We start from the raw sequence: 14,081 nt of genomic DNA, 5'->3' as shown, positions 1-14,081 counted from the left end.
TGCCACAATTTCTCCCCATTAGTCCAGCAAATTAATCGCAATACTATTTTAGTGTACTATAGTTTTTAAAAAGGTGAAGAGTACATATTAGATAAAGTAGGACCAATTAGGTATGCAAACTTCAGTATATAACTGTGGGAAGCAAGAATACCCTGAGATTATACATCTGCAATAGATAATTCCATTTTAAATCTGTCAGGGTTACCACTATTAAGCTTAAGTGCAAGTTTGGTCAACTTCAACAGATGATGTAGAGAATATCTGAATATAGGTTCCATTCTTCAGAACATACACCCAGATCCGGATAAAGTTACTCAGGGAAACATATAAGTGACAGAAGACAAGGCTTTAATACCTATAGTGGAGATTGAAGAATTGTCTCCAAACCACGCTGTGACCAGGGTTTTCACAAAATAGCAAATAAAGCAGCCGAGGAATTTTTAATTATATTTTTGTCATTCAAAGGTTGTGGTCATTACTAGAAATGCCAAAGTATAGTGTACATTCATACATATATTTGAACAGAGTGTTTATAGCAACATTCAGAGTTGTTCTCATTCCATTGTTCTCATAGACCAATGAGGCAGATGCCTCACAAAGGAAGAGAGAGAGGGAAGTAAAACAAAGATATGAAGTGGGGGAAGATAAGTCATACAGGTAGGAGTGGGCAGTTAGAAGACAAAGCCTGTCAGTGTTAGAATGTGATGAGTGGTGAGAAGTAGTATAAAGCGAAACCAAATGAACCAAGTGGAAGGGATGGCAGCAGAACATACCAGTGGGGATAGAGGAGACTGAAATTAAAGGAGGATAAAAATGGGTGGGCGGGTGGTTGGATGGGAAAGGGGATAAAAAGGGGGATAAAAGGGAAGTGCAGAAATATAAGAGAAGTCTCATTACCAGAAATTAGAAAATTTTATGTTCACACCAATGGGCTATAGACTGCCCAGGTGGAATATAAGGTTTAATTCCTCTAGTTTACTCTGGGCATAACTCTGGCAGTGAAGGTGGTCCACGACAGACAGGTCAGTGTGGAAACAGCATACAATTGTGAGCTTAGAACAGCCATTGAGGACAGTGGAGGTGCTCTGCGAAATTACCTCTGTCTGCATTTGGTCATGTAGAGAAGGCTACATTGGGAGCACTGAGTGCAGTGGGTGAAGGTAGAGGAACATGTGGAAGGGCTGATTATGTCCCTGAAAGGTTTTGAGGGCAGAGGTGCAGGAGCAAATATTGCACTTCCTGCGGGTGCAGGTGCAAGCACCAGGGAGTCACAGAGAGGTGGGAGGGACGAGCAGACAGGGAATCACAGAGATGGAGAGGGTAGATGTGTGGGGTCTAGCTGCAGTTGGAAGAAATAATGTAGGATGATTTTCTGCTGGAGTGATAGGTGAGCATAAGATGAACACTCTTGTTATTCTACATGGAGGGGATTGCGATAAGAACACAACTCCAAGAAAGAGGCTAGGAAGTCAGGTTGCTTAAAAATGAAGTTTATTTCACATCCTGGAAAGGAAAGCTTCATCTTGAGAAGGCGGAATACCTAGGAGAAAGGGATGGCATCCATACAAAAGACCAGATGGGAGCTGAAATAGTCGAGTTAGCGGAGGAGTCATAGTGAATGTCAAGCAGACTCCTGTTAACAACAGACTTAATCAGAGACTCATTTAAGGACTTTCACTTTGCACATTATTTATGCGAAACATAGAAAATTACAGCACAGAAATAGGCCCATTGGCCCTTTTAGTCTGTGTCGAATCATTTTCTTTTTGCCTAGTCCCACTGACCTGCACCTAGTCCATAGCACTCAATACCTCTCCCATCCATGTACCTGTCCAAATTCTTCTTAAATGTTAAAATTGAGTCTGCATTCACCACCTCAGCTGACAGCTCAATCCACACTCCCACCAGTCTGTGTTAAGAAATTCCCCCTCACATTCCCCCTAAATGTTTCCCCTTTCATTCTTAACCCACATCCTCTGATTTGTACTTCACCTCCACTCAGTGGACAAACCCTATCTACATTTACTCTCTCTATCCCCCTCATAATTTTAAATACCTCTATCAAATCTCCCCTCATTCTTCTATTCCACAATATTTACTTTGTTTCTGTATTTGCAGTTTATTTATATTTCTTTATTTGTTTACATTTCTCTTTTGTATACATAGATTTTTCTTGAGTACAGTTTACACTATGGATAAGTAAAAATTCTGCTTGGCCTGCAGGAAAAACAATCTCAGGGTTGTATGTGCTCTGACAATAACTTTCAACTTTGGTAATGCCCCTTGAGAGAGAGATATAGAAAGGGATGAGAAGTGTCAGAAATGGTTGATGTGAATTTCAGAGTAGGGTAGAAGTTAGTATCAAAGTTAATAAAGTTGATGAGTTACGCAGTAATCGATGTATCAGAGGAAGAGTTATTGGCTGGTGCCAGGTAGGTTCATAATAAAGACTGCTCCATGTGGCTAACAAAAAGTCAAGCATAACTGAGACCAGGTAAATGTCCATGGTTACACCTTTGATTTGAAGGAAATGAGAAGGGGATGAAGGTGTGCAGAGATTGGATGTCCGAGATGAAGATGAGATGGTGGGGATCAGGGAATTGGAAGTTGTCAAAGTGGCGAAGGACATGGGAGATATCCCAGGCATAAGTAGGAAGAAACCAGACATGGGGAGAGAGCAGGGAGTCAAGATATGAGGATATAAGTTTGTTGGGGCAAAACCAGGTGGAAATAATTGGCCTGCCAGGACAATACTGTTGGGGGATCTTGGGTAAGAAATAGAAGCTGGAAGTGCAGAATTGGGCATTATCAGGTTAGAGGGGAGTTATCCTGATGCAATGCAATGAGACGGTGTGGGAGATAATGGCCTATTGTTTGTTGGTGGGGTCAAGGTCCAAGAGTACCCACAAGGAGGTACCTGAAGCTGACATCTAGCTTCTACAAGCCAGAGATTGGTTTGTTGGACCACTACACCATTCCCTGACTACAGATTAGATGACAAGGTTGGGGGTTGGTGTGCAGAGAATGGAGTGCTGTGTGTTTGGAAACAAGGTTAGAATGGGTGAGGGGAGTGAAAATGTTGAAGTGGATCATGTCGCATCAGCAATTAAAATCAGAAGCAGAATTTATTATCATGAACCTATCACAAAATTCATTGTTTTACAGCAGCATCACAGTGAAAATATTTATATAAACCACCTTACAAAATAAATAAAACAAGTGCAAGAAAAAGTCAAAGTAAGGGAATGTCTGTGGTTCATTATTCATTCAGGAATCTGATGGCAGAGGGGATGAAAAGCTGCCCTTGAGCCGCTGAGTGTTCATCTTCAGGCTCCTGTACCTTTTTACGATGGTAGCAGAGTGAAGAGGCCATGGCTTGGGTGATGGGGATTTGAGGATTGAGGCTACATTCTTTGGACACACCTCTTGTAGATGTCCTCAATGGTGTGAAGACTGATGCAAGACAGGACAAATTAACAACCCTCGAGTTTTTTTCTTATCCTGAGCATTGGCAGTAATGCAACCAGCCAGAATGCTGTAGAAGTTTTCGGTGACATACCGAATCTCTTCAAATTCTTCACAAATAATAGTCACTGGTGAGCATTTTTGTGATTGCATCAACACGGTGGCTTCAGGACAAATCTTCGGAGATGTTGGTACCCAGGAATTTGAAGTTCTTGACCCTCTCCAATGCTGACCCCTTGGTGAGGAATGGTTCACATTCTCCTGATTTCTTCCTGAAGGCCACAATCATCTCCTTGTTTTTTTCTAATACTGAGTGCAAAAGTTGTTGATGTGACACCACTCAACTAGCTGATCTATTTACTCCAAATTAGAAAAGGTCAAGAGTGGGTAAAAGACCCAAAGTGGGTGTCCAAGAGGAAGGAGTGTGGTGAAGGCAAAAGGGTCTGGGATCTGATAATTTTCTGAACGGAAATTCATTGGATAACGCGCATAGGGCTAATAGAAAGAAGCCATTACCTGGACAGAAATCACATTCTGTGCCGATTAGATGTTTGCATTATCAAGATAAAGAGAGAATATTGAGAGCACCTGTTGAGAAGGCTCGCCAATATCAAAGCCCATTGATAGAGGCTGATAAGAAAGTATTCTTCTATGCAGATCTAAGTACAGTGATTGTGAAATGAAGAAAAGAATTTAACCCAGATAAATCAATTTTGTGGAAGAAAAGATAAATATTATTTTCGTCATCTTGCTACATTTAAGGTGTTCTTGGGAGATTTGGATCTGGTTTGGAATTGGATAGAGCGCACCGGGCATTGCGGAAAAACCTTTTCCAGGTCAACCACCGCGGGCAGTTTTAATTAGAGGTTTATGTTATCAGGACAGAGAGATGATCTGGCACCAGCGATGCAAAATGCTCGGGAAAATCAGCGCCCATTAATGGTACAGGGGAATTGGGTATTTTTTTTAATGCACATCTGAGTCAGGATGTAATTAAGCGACGGAAAGAATTTAATTCAGTTAAATCGGTATTGTGGAAAAAAGGATATAATTTTGCTTTTCGATATCCAGCAGTATTGAAAGTATTTTATGGCACTATCAAACTCAGTTTTCTTGAAAATGATTATGATGCATTAACTTTTGCTAATTCCTTGCCTGATAATAGGACAAGCCAGGACGTCACAGTCAAACCATTGGTGAAGTTTTCACAATTGAAAAATTGGATAAAAAATGGGAAAAAAAGAGAAAGAGACCTTACAGTTGATTGAAATTGAAGACAATGATCAAATGAACAGTATATTGGAGGCAGCCAGCCAACCATGAATAATATGATTCATCATAATAGCATTTGGTTTGGGGGGAGGTGGACAATCTAGTGGCTTCCAAAGTCATCTGCCACTGGTGGCATTGGCCACACCCATACAAACTGCTTTTAATGACATGTTTGATTCCTGACAAGGAGCAATCAGTTTATAGGTGGAGACATTGTTGAAGAGAGGATATTTCTGTGATTTTATGAAAAAGCAAATTCAAGAATTTTTAGAAATAAACTCTACTTCAGTCATTAATAAATTTACTGTTTGGGGCACATTGAAGGCATATTTGAGAGGTCAGATAATAAGTTTTACAGTGAAAATTAAGAACACTTATATGAAAGAGGATCATCAATTAGAAATGGAAAGAGAGGACTTGAAGGCTTTACAAAGAAAGGCTTCAGTTGAGAAAAGAAATAAATTAATAAAGAAAAAAAACTATTATAATACAATCCAGACTTAAAGAATGGAAAAATTAATTGAGAGAACTAAACAGAGGTATTATGAATTAGGACAAATGCCCCACAAGGTTCTTGCTTGTCAGTTAAAAACAGAACAAACTTCTAGAATAATTATTGATATTAGAAAAAGCTCGAAGACAATTACTTATAAACCCCAAGAAATTAATGATTCATTTAAACATTTTTATTCCAATTTATACAAGTCTGAACCTAGTAGAGATGAGGTTACAATTAAGAATTTTTAAATCTCAGAAAAAATTACCTAGTTTGAAATATCAAGATCAAAGAGATTTAGATGCTCCTTTTACAGCAAGAAGTCAATGAAGCGCTTAGTTATTGAAAAATGATAAGTCACCAGGTGAGGATGGTTTTCCACCTGAGTTTTTTTTAAGGAGTTTAAGGATCTTTTAAAACCTCCTTTTACGGAGATGTTAAATCAATTGGCGGAATCTCATTCCTACTGTAATCTTTTTCATCTGCAATAGTTACAGTTGTACCAAAGAAAGATAAGGATCCGTTAAATCCAGTGTCTTATCAACCGATATCATTATTGAATGTGGATTATAAAACTGTTGCAAAAATTTTTAGCAAATAGATTAGTTAAATATTTACCAAATTTAATTCATATGGACTAAATAGGATTTGTCTAAAAGCAATAATCTGCTGATAATGTTGCAACATTGATTAATAGATTCATTTAGTTCAAAATAAGTTGACTTAAGTGTGGAAATGGCATTGGATGCAGAGAAGGTCTTTGATAGATTAGAAGGAGATTTTTTTGTTTGTTTTAAGTAAATCGCCAACCTGGCAATTTAAGGAGGATCCTCTGCCCACGATGATGAGTTAAGTGTCGCATCACGCAAACTAGTCTCCCCGTCCTCCGACCAGCTTTGGCTTTGCGTTGATATTTATAAATTGGGTTAAAGCCCTAAATAAAAATTCTTGTGCAAGGGTGCTGATTAATGGACAAATTTCTACTTCTTTACTTTTAACTGCTTATAAGACCAGATTCTAGAATTAAAAGGTATAAAGGTTAATCAAGAGGAGTATAAAATCAATTTATTTTCTGATGATGTTTTGGTTTATTCGACTGATCCTATAAATCTATTGTCTCAATTACTTGCAAGATTGGAAGAATATGGGGAAATTTATGGATATAAAATTAATTGGGAGAAAAGTGAAATTATGTCTTTAATTAAGGGTGATTATACTAATTGTAAAATTGTTACTAAATTTAGATTGCCAGATATTGGTATTAAATATTTAGGTATTCGGGTTGATAATGGCTTTAAAAAATCTATATAAACTATTTACCTTTACTTAATAAAATTGTTGATTTGAATAAGTGGAATACCTAACCTGTTACTCTAGTAGGTCGGGTAAATTGCATTAAGATGAATATTTTCCTAAGAGTTCAATTTTTTTTTCAGTCGATCCCCATCTCAAATCCTCGAAAAAAATTTTAAGCTGTTTTCCTTGGAGCATTGGAGATTGAGAGGTGACCTGATCGAAGCATAAAATAAACTAAATAAAAACAATTAAACAAAATGGAGGAATTAATAGGGTAGACAGACAGAATCTTTCTCCCATGGTAAAAATGTCACATACTGGAGGATATGCATTTAAGGTAAGGGAAGAAAATTTAAAGGAGAAATGTGGGAATTTTTTTTTTAAAGACACAGAAAGTGGTAAATGCCTGGAGTGGGCAGCCAGGAATAGTGGTGGAAGCAAATATAATTATAGCATTTAAGAGGCTTCTAGATAAACATAAATATTCAAGGAATAGAGGGATGTGTATCATGTACAAGCAGCAGAGTTTTAGTTTAACTTGACCAACATGTTTGGCATAGGTACGTGGACTGCAGGACGTATAATGTAATGTTCTATGATTAAAAACGTGCTCACAGAGAAAACAGAGTAAGAACTAATCTTTTTCAAGCTAGAGGCTCCCCAGGGATCAACTGTTTACTATTTAGATTCATGATCTGGAGGAGGGAATGAAATGTAAGATTTTCAAATGTTCTAATTATACGAAAATTGGTGGAAAGGCATATTCTGATGATGACTCTGTGATTCTGCAATGGGATATAAATAGATAGTGTGACGCCAAATGGAGCTTAATGTGAAAAAGTGTGAGGTTATGCACTCTATTAAGAAGAATCAAAAGACTGGGAAAGAAACTACAAATGAGTTAAGTTCTATGGCTTTCTAGCCAATAAATCACAAAATGTTTAACAGGCAGATCCAACAAGCAATTAAGAAGACAAACAGCATGCTTGCGTTCATTATGAAGGGGGTCAAAAATTAAGAATAGGGTGGTTTTGTTACATTTATACAGATTGTTTTGAGGAAACATCTGGAATACTGTGCAGAGTTTTGATTCCCTTTTTATGTCCCAAAGCAGTTCAAAGGAGATTCACCAGGTGAATTCACAGATTTGTCCTAACAAAAGGGACTAGACAGCATATGTATCCCATGGAGTTTAGAAGAGTGAGAGATAATCATTTTCAAATATATTGATCCCAAGGCTGCTTGGTCGAGTACAGATGTTGGAATGTTTTCACTCATGTGAGAGTCATGAACAAGGAGATACTACTACAAAATAAGGGCTGGACAATTCATAGTGAGACCTATAGAAAATTCTTATTTCAGAGGGTACTGAATCTCTGGAATTCTCTGCTCCTGAGACTGATGGAGACCAGATCATTGGAGATAAATTAAGTATAGACATCGGAAAGATTGAAGATTTGAGGGTATCGGGAATTAGCACGGTTAAAAAATTGAAGCCAGCATTGATAGGTTATGTTCATAATAAATTAGGGGGCCTGATGGTCTACTTCTATTTCCTTGTCTTCTTGTGATTTTATTGACCAAATAATCTGCTTTAAATCATCCAATTTCAAAATATAGAAACAGAAGTGCATCCTTCAGCATCTCAAGTTGACGATGGTTATTCTGTATCTGATTTTTAAACTTGAATTTGTATCAATTAAACATGAATAATTGTACTCAACACCATTTTAAATATGGTAATAATTTTTGTTACCAACCTATATCAATAATTATTACCTGTACTTCTGGAGATTTGCCTTTCTGAGACTGATCGTGAAGGAGATTCATCGGGGCTATTTGTCGTATCCGAAAACCCAGGATCATTCAACCGTTGAACAACTGCACTATGTTCTGCATAGCAAGATTTGCAGCAGCGTTCTCTTTTCTTGTTGTGTTTTGTTATTACAAAACAATTACAACAATAATAGCAGAAGATGCGTCCACAAAGTCTGAAAACAAACAAAGCAGAAATATTGTTTTCCAGCTTTCAACCAACAGCACCTATGCAATGACCTCAAATTAAATTATATGCATCACTTTGATAATTGTCCATATCCATGATTCTTCATATCTTGCATTAGTTGGTTAGATGCATGGGTTAAGAGGACACATATAGTTAGATTTGAGGCTCGAGTAGTTACCTGGTGTGATTGGTCAATGACAATCTGGCAAAATATGAACTCTATCAATATGACCCGAAAACATCATCAACAATAGAAATGCAGTGATGAAGCAAGGAGATCAATGTCAAAGCTCTTAAAGGCCCCACAAACCTGGTTCTTTCCAAGTTCAGTACCTTTATTTGTCACTTTAAAATGAGATAAAGTGTTCCAGGACAAAAATGTTACATAAAGAACATGCAGGACTAAATTACAGTGAGGTACAATAGCACCTTTCCAAGAGGTCGCTGCAAGCAACTGCCACGCAGCCATCTTGAAACCATGGCCACCACTATATCCTCACAGGAATTAAACATCATAAATTAAACTCGTTCTCTTACACTTACAAATTACAGTTTCACAAACTCCTTAGAATATATATAAAAAAAAGTGTTAAAATACATTAATAGTCAGAGACTTGACAGTGAGCAGAGTAAAACAGATTGCTATATCAATTAGACTTCTAGATCTTAAAATGGCCTCTAGCTCAAATTGTAGTTAATGATTGCCTTGATCAGAAGAGGCTGCTGCAGCCTACTGCCGTGCCACCGTTTAAGGCCAGGATTCCCGGCAAATACTGGACCTCAGATGTTAAAAAGGGTCCTCCAGCTTGTAGTGAAACCACCACCCAATTCAGTCTCTTCACAATCTTAACAATCCATTCCTAGGCCCCACGATCCAGGCCAACACATCCACCATGGATCCCCAAAATGGCACACGGCCTGCTGCTCCGGACATCTTGGAATATCTCCTCTGACGCCTCATCATCTTCTCGACCACCAGCAGCCACACCTCCAACTCCAACTCTGAAAGCTACCAGCAGCCACACTGCCTACTCCAACAGTGCAGACTGCAGGTGACCACACCCACTGACTGTGACACTGAAGACCCCGGCAGCCACACCCACTGACTCTGACACTGAAGACCCCGGCAGCCACACCCACTGACTCTGACACTGAAGACCCCGGCAGCCACACCCACTGACTGTGACACTGAAGACCCCGGCAGCCACACCCACTGACTCTGACACTGAAGACCCCGGCAGCCACACCCACTGACTCTGACACTGAAGACCCCGGCAGCCACACCCACTGACTCTGACACTGAAGACCCCGGCAGCCACACCCACTGACTCTGACACTGAAGACCCCAGCAGCCACACCCACTGACTCTGACGCTAAAGACCCCGGCAGCCACACCCACTGACTCTGACACTGAAGACCCCAGCAGCCACACCCACTGACTCTGACACTGAAGACCCCGGCAGCCACACCCACTGACTCTGACACTGAAGACCCCGGCAGCCACACCCACTCACGCTGACACTAAAGACCCCGGCAGCAACACCCACTGACTCTGACACTGAAGACCCCGGCAGCCACACCCACTGACTCTGACACTGAAGACCCCGGCAGCCACACCCACTGACTCTGACACTGAAGACCCCGGCAGCCACACCCACTGACTCTGACACTGAAGACCCCGGCAGCCACACCCACTGACTCTGACACTGAAGACCCCGGCAGCCACACCCACTGACTCTGACACTAAAGACCCCGGCAGCCACACCCACTGACTCTGACACTGAAGACCCCGGCAGCCACACCCACTGACTCTGACGCTGAAGACCCCGGCAGCCACACCCACTGACTGTGACACTGAAGACCCCGGCAGCCACACCCACTGACTCTGACACTGAAGACCCCGGCAGCCACACCCACTGACTCTGACACTGAAGACCCCGGCAGCCACACCCACTGACTCTGACGCTAAAGACCCCGGCAGCCACACCCACTGACTCTGACACTGAAGACCCCGGCAGCCACACCCACTGACTCTGACGCTAAAGACCCCGGCAGCCACACCCACTGACTGTGACATTGAAGACCCCGGCAGCCACACCCACTGACTCTGACACTGAAGACCCCGGCAGCCACACCCACTGACTCTGACACTGAAGACCCCGGCAGCCACACCCACTGACTCTGACACTGAAGACCCCGGCAGCCACACCCACTGACTGTGACACTGAAGACCCCGGCAGCCACACCCACTGACTCTGACACTGAAGCCCCCGGCAGCCACACCCACTGACTCTGACGCTGAAGACCCCGGCAGCCACACCCACTGACTCTGACACTGAAGACCCCGGCAGCCACATCCACTGACTCTGACGCTAAAGACCCCGGCAGCCACACCCACTGACTCTGACACTGAAGACCCCGGCAGCCAACCCACTGACTCTGACACTGAAGACCCTGGCAGCCACACCCACTGACTCTGACGCTAAAGACCCCGGCAGCCACACCACTGACTCTGACACTGAAGACCCCGGCAGCCACACCCACTGACTCTGACACTGAAGACCCCGGCAGCCACACCCACTGACTCTGACACTGAAGACCCCGGCAGCCACACCGCCGACTTCGACGCTGAAGACTGCAGGCCCATGTCACCACACCAGTTGCTCGGTCTCCTCAGCCATCTAGGCCGCAATGGATGCTTCACTCCCATAGCTGTCAAGTCTGCCCAGCTTTTCAGCATCTTCCAGAGGTCTGCTTCTTAATTGGTGATCTCTGACTTGCCACACCTGCCTCACGATATTCCAGTGTCCAACCTCATCCCATCAATGACTGTTCACAGTGCCTACTTGGTGAGTTGCTGTTACACCAGGTCCGGAAAGGCCACTGCGGGCTGCTGCTGCGCCACTATCTTGGACCATACTTTTCAGTCTCTGTCCCACAATTTGTTAATTCCCAACCTAGAGGACCTGAAAAGTGACCACAATTTAGAGATTGCCCAAAAGTTCATCATAACTAACAAGTGCGAAGAGACTCTATACATTTCTATTAAATAGTTTGATATTAATGACAAGGAGTTCAAGGAATTAAGTAACCACAACCACAGAATACTTCTCAGAACAAAATTTCCGTCTCCTCCAAGGACTCCTTTTACATCCACTACTGCAGAGGAAAGGTAGCTGACAGACCGAAGGACCCATCACATTCTGGACACACTCTCTTCTCCCTCCTCCCATCAGGGAGAAGGCTCAAGAGTGTAAAAGTGCACATCCATAGGCTTAAAAATTATTTATTTTCTACAGCCATCAGGCTCTTCAATGAACCCCACAACAGTATTTTCATGCACTCCTTGCTTGGCATTAATTGATCTTTCTTTTCATTATAAATCTGTATTCTGTAAATTGTGTTCTTTACATGGCTTTATGAATGTTGGTGATAACATCTTTCATTACTTACACAAGAACTCTTAAACAAACTTAATTCTTCAGTAGTATAAGCACAAAAATATACAACACCAACATTTAAGGATCGACAGAATAGTGCGGCTTATGAATGGTGCACAGTATGGTCACTGTGTATTGGTGGTGCATAGTGTCAACTGAGTAAGAGTCAATCTAGCTACTTTATATTCGACAGTGTTGAACATTTGGAGAGTTGTCGATGTTGTACTATTCCCAGAATGAAGAATTTTACTTTAAACAACGGAAAGGCAGCATCGTCCAAAGTCAACCGGGTCCCTTCTCTACCTCGGAGGTAGTCAGGAACACAGTTAAACTTACCCAGGATGTGTTGCTTGAATAGCAAAATGGCCGACCCGGTTACTCCTGTGACGTCAGTGCTTACGTGCTGGCATCACAGGGAAACCCCCGGCTGAAGTGACTGCCTTGATCGAGGAGAGAGAGGGGTTGCTGCCAGGGCGCAGATTGAAGAAATGGAGGGATGATAGGTCACTGCTGCTAGGGAGAGAGGAGAGGGGTCAGCTGCCGAGGGGGAGAGAGGAGAGGGGTCAGCTACCTTGGGGTTGGGGAAGCATAATTAACTGTGAGAAAGAGACTGACAGCTGGTGAGGGGGGGAGAGACTGACAGCTGATGAGGGGGGAGAGACTGACAGCTGGTGGGGGGGGAGAGACTGACAGCTGGTTGGGGGGGAGGAGACCAACAGCTGGCGGGGGGGAGACCGACAGCTGGAGGGGGGAGACCGACAGCTGGAGGGGGGAGACCGACAGCTGGAGGGGGGAGACCGACAGCTGGAGGGGGGAGACCGACAGCTGGAGGGGGGAGACCGACAGCTGGAGGGGGGGGGGAAGACTGACAGCTGGTGGGGGGGGGGGAAGACTGACAGCTGGTGGGAGGACGGGGAGACTAGTTTGCATGATGCGAAACTTAACTCATCATCGTGGGCAGAGGATCATCCTTAAATTGCCAGTTTGGTGATTTACTGGGGCTATCCCCCCTTATCTTAAAGGTGCTGGAGGCACCTTTGCCCTACTAATCGAACCTGGGTCCCAGGAGGGCTTCCCAGGTGCTGCAGCTTAAAAGCACCTAAGGGTGGACATCAGTGCCATGAGGCCATAGTCATTGAGGCCTATTGCTGTTGCCTTCTTTGGTACCAAAATGATAGTGGCAACCTTGAAACCCAAAGGATGATGGACTGCTGCATTTGTGTGTAATACAGACCTCTGTCTGTTGCCTGGTCCCACTGCCTTGTGTGGGTTCATCTAGGATAGGGTTCTCTTCACCTCGGCTGCAGTTATGTTTATCAGGGAAACACAGAGCTTTCTTCGATGCCAGCCTGTTCTTCTTGTCAAACCATTCAAAGAAGATATTCAGTCTGTCCGGAAGAGAGGTGTCATGGAATACCAAATATTTGACCTGCATTGATGGCCAGCATATATCCGTCCCTTAGCTGCTGAGTCATTCACTGGTCCACCACCATGGTCACCATCCTGTAGGATCATCTCCTCTGCTTAAACTTTTCAACAGAGATGCTTCCCCAGTTCTAGTGCCCTACACCAGTCTGCTGCTCTCCGGAGTCTGCAGCCACTCATGGCCACTGCTGAGCACAGGCGGCATTATCGTGGGCCCAAACCTCTCGGTAGCAGGACTTTAAATGAAAATACCGTCAGCTCCTTAAACAAGCCTGTATGGAGTCATCGGCAGGAGGACCCTGTGGAGCCGTGCTGTGTCTCTGTTTCCTGCTCTTCCTGAATCCATACAATCAACAGTGCTGTCATTACAGTTGCAGGATTTTAATTTACAAACAACACTGGCTCCTTTAACAAGCCATTTAATGGCTTCAGCGAGCCACCAGCATTAGAACCAGGCAATTGAACCCTTCGGAGCAGCACTGATAGTTGCCAATTAATCTACCAACATATTCTTGAGATATGGCAGGAAACCATATTACCCAGACAAACTGTTACAGATAGAATAGGCAAAGTCTACACTGTCAGCACCCGGGTCACTGAAGCTATGAAATTTTTCCCCACAATTTAATCCTTCAAGGTATGAAGAATTATACAATAAGGAAATGTTTCATAGCTTCAGTTT

General features: G+C 42.8%; 1 protein-coding gene across 9 annotated transcripts in view; it reads right to left on the bottom strand.

Annotated features, from left to right (window-relative positions):
• Positions 1 to 14,081, bottom strand: part of fyco1a (FYVE and coiled-coil domain autophagy adaptor 1a) — a 169,718-nt gene that overhangs the window by 84,829 nt on the left and 70,808 nt on the right. For 8 of the 9 annotated variants that reach the window (XM_069910198.1, XM_069910231.1, XM_069910242.1 and 5 more), the window contains exon 13: positions 8,309 to 8,520. In XM_069910198.1, coding sequence (XP_069766299.1) covers positions 8,309 to 8,520 — 212 coding nt within the window. Of the gene's footprint in view, positions 1 to 8,308; positions 8,521 to 14,081 lie in introns of those variants that run through there. The other variant, XM_069910261.1, reaches the window with a different exon arrangement.

Source organism: Narcine bancroftii, chromosome 1, assembly GCF_036971445.1.
Source record: "Narcine bancroftii isolate sNarBan1 chromosome 1, sNarBan1.hap1, whole genome shotgun sequence".
NCBI lineage: Eukaryota > Metazoa > Chordata > Chondrichthyes > Torpediniformes > Narcinidae > Narcine > Narcine bancroftii.
The sequence above is the reverse complement of the archived record's forward strand: the minus strand, read 5'-3'. Positions and strand labels throughout refer to the sequence as shown.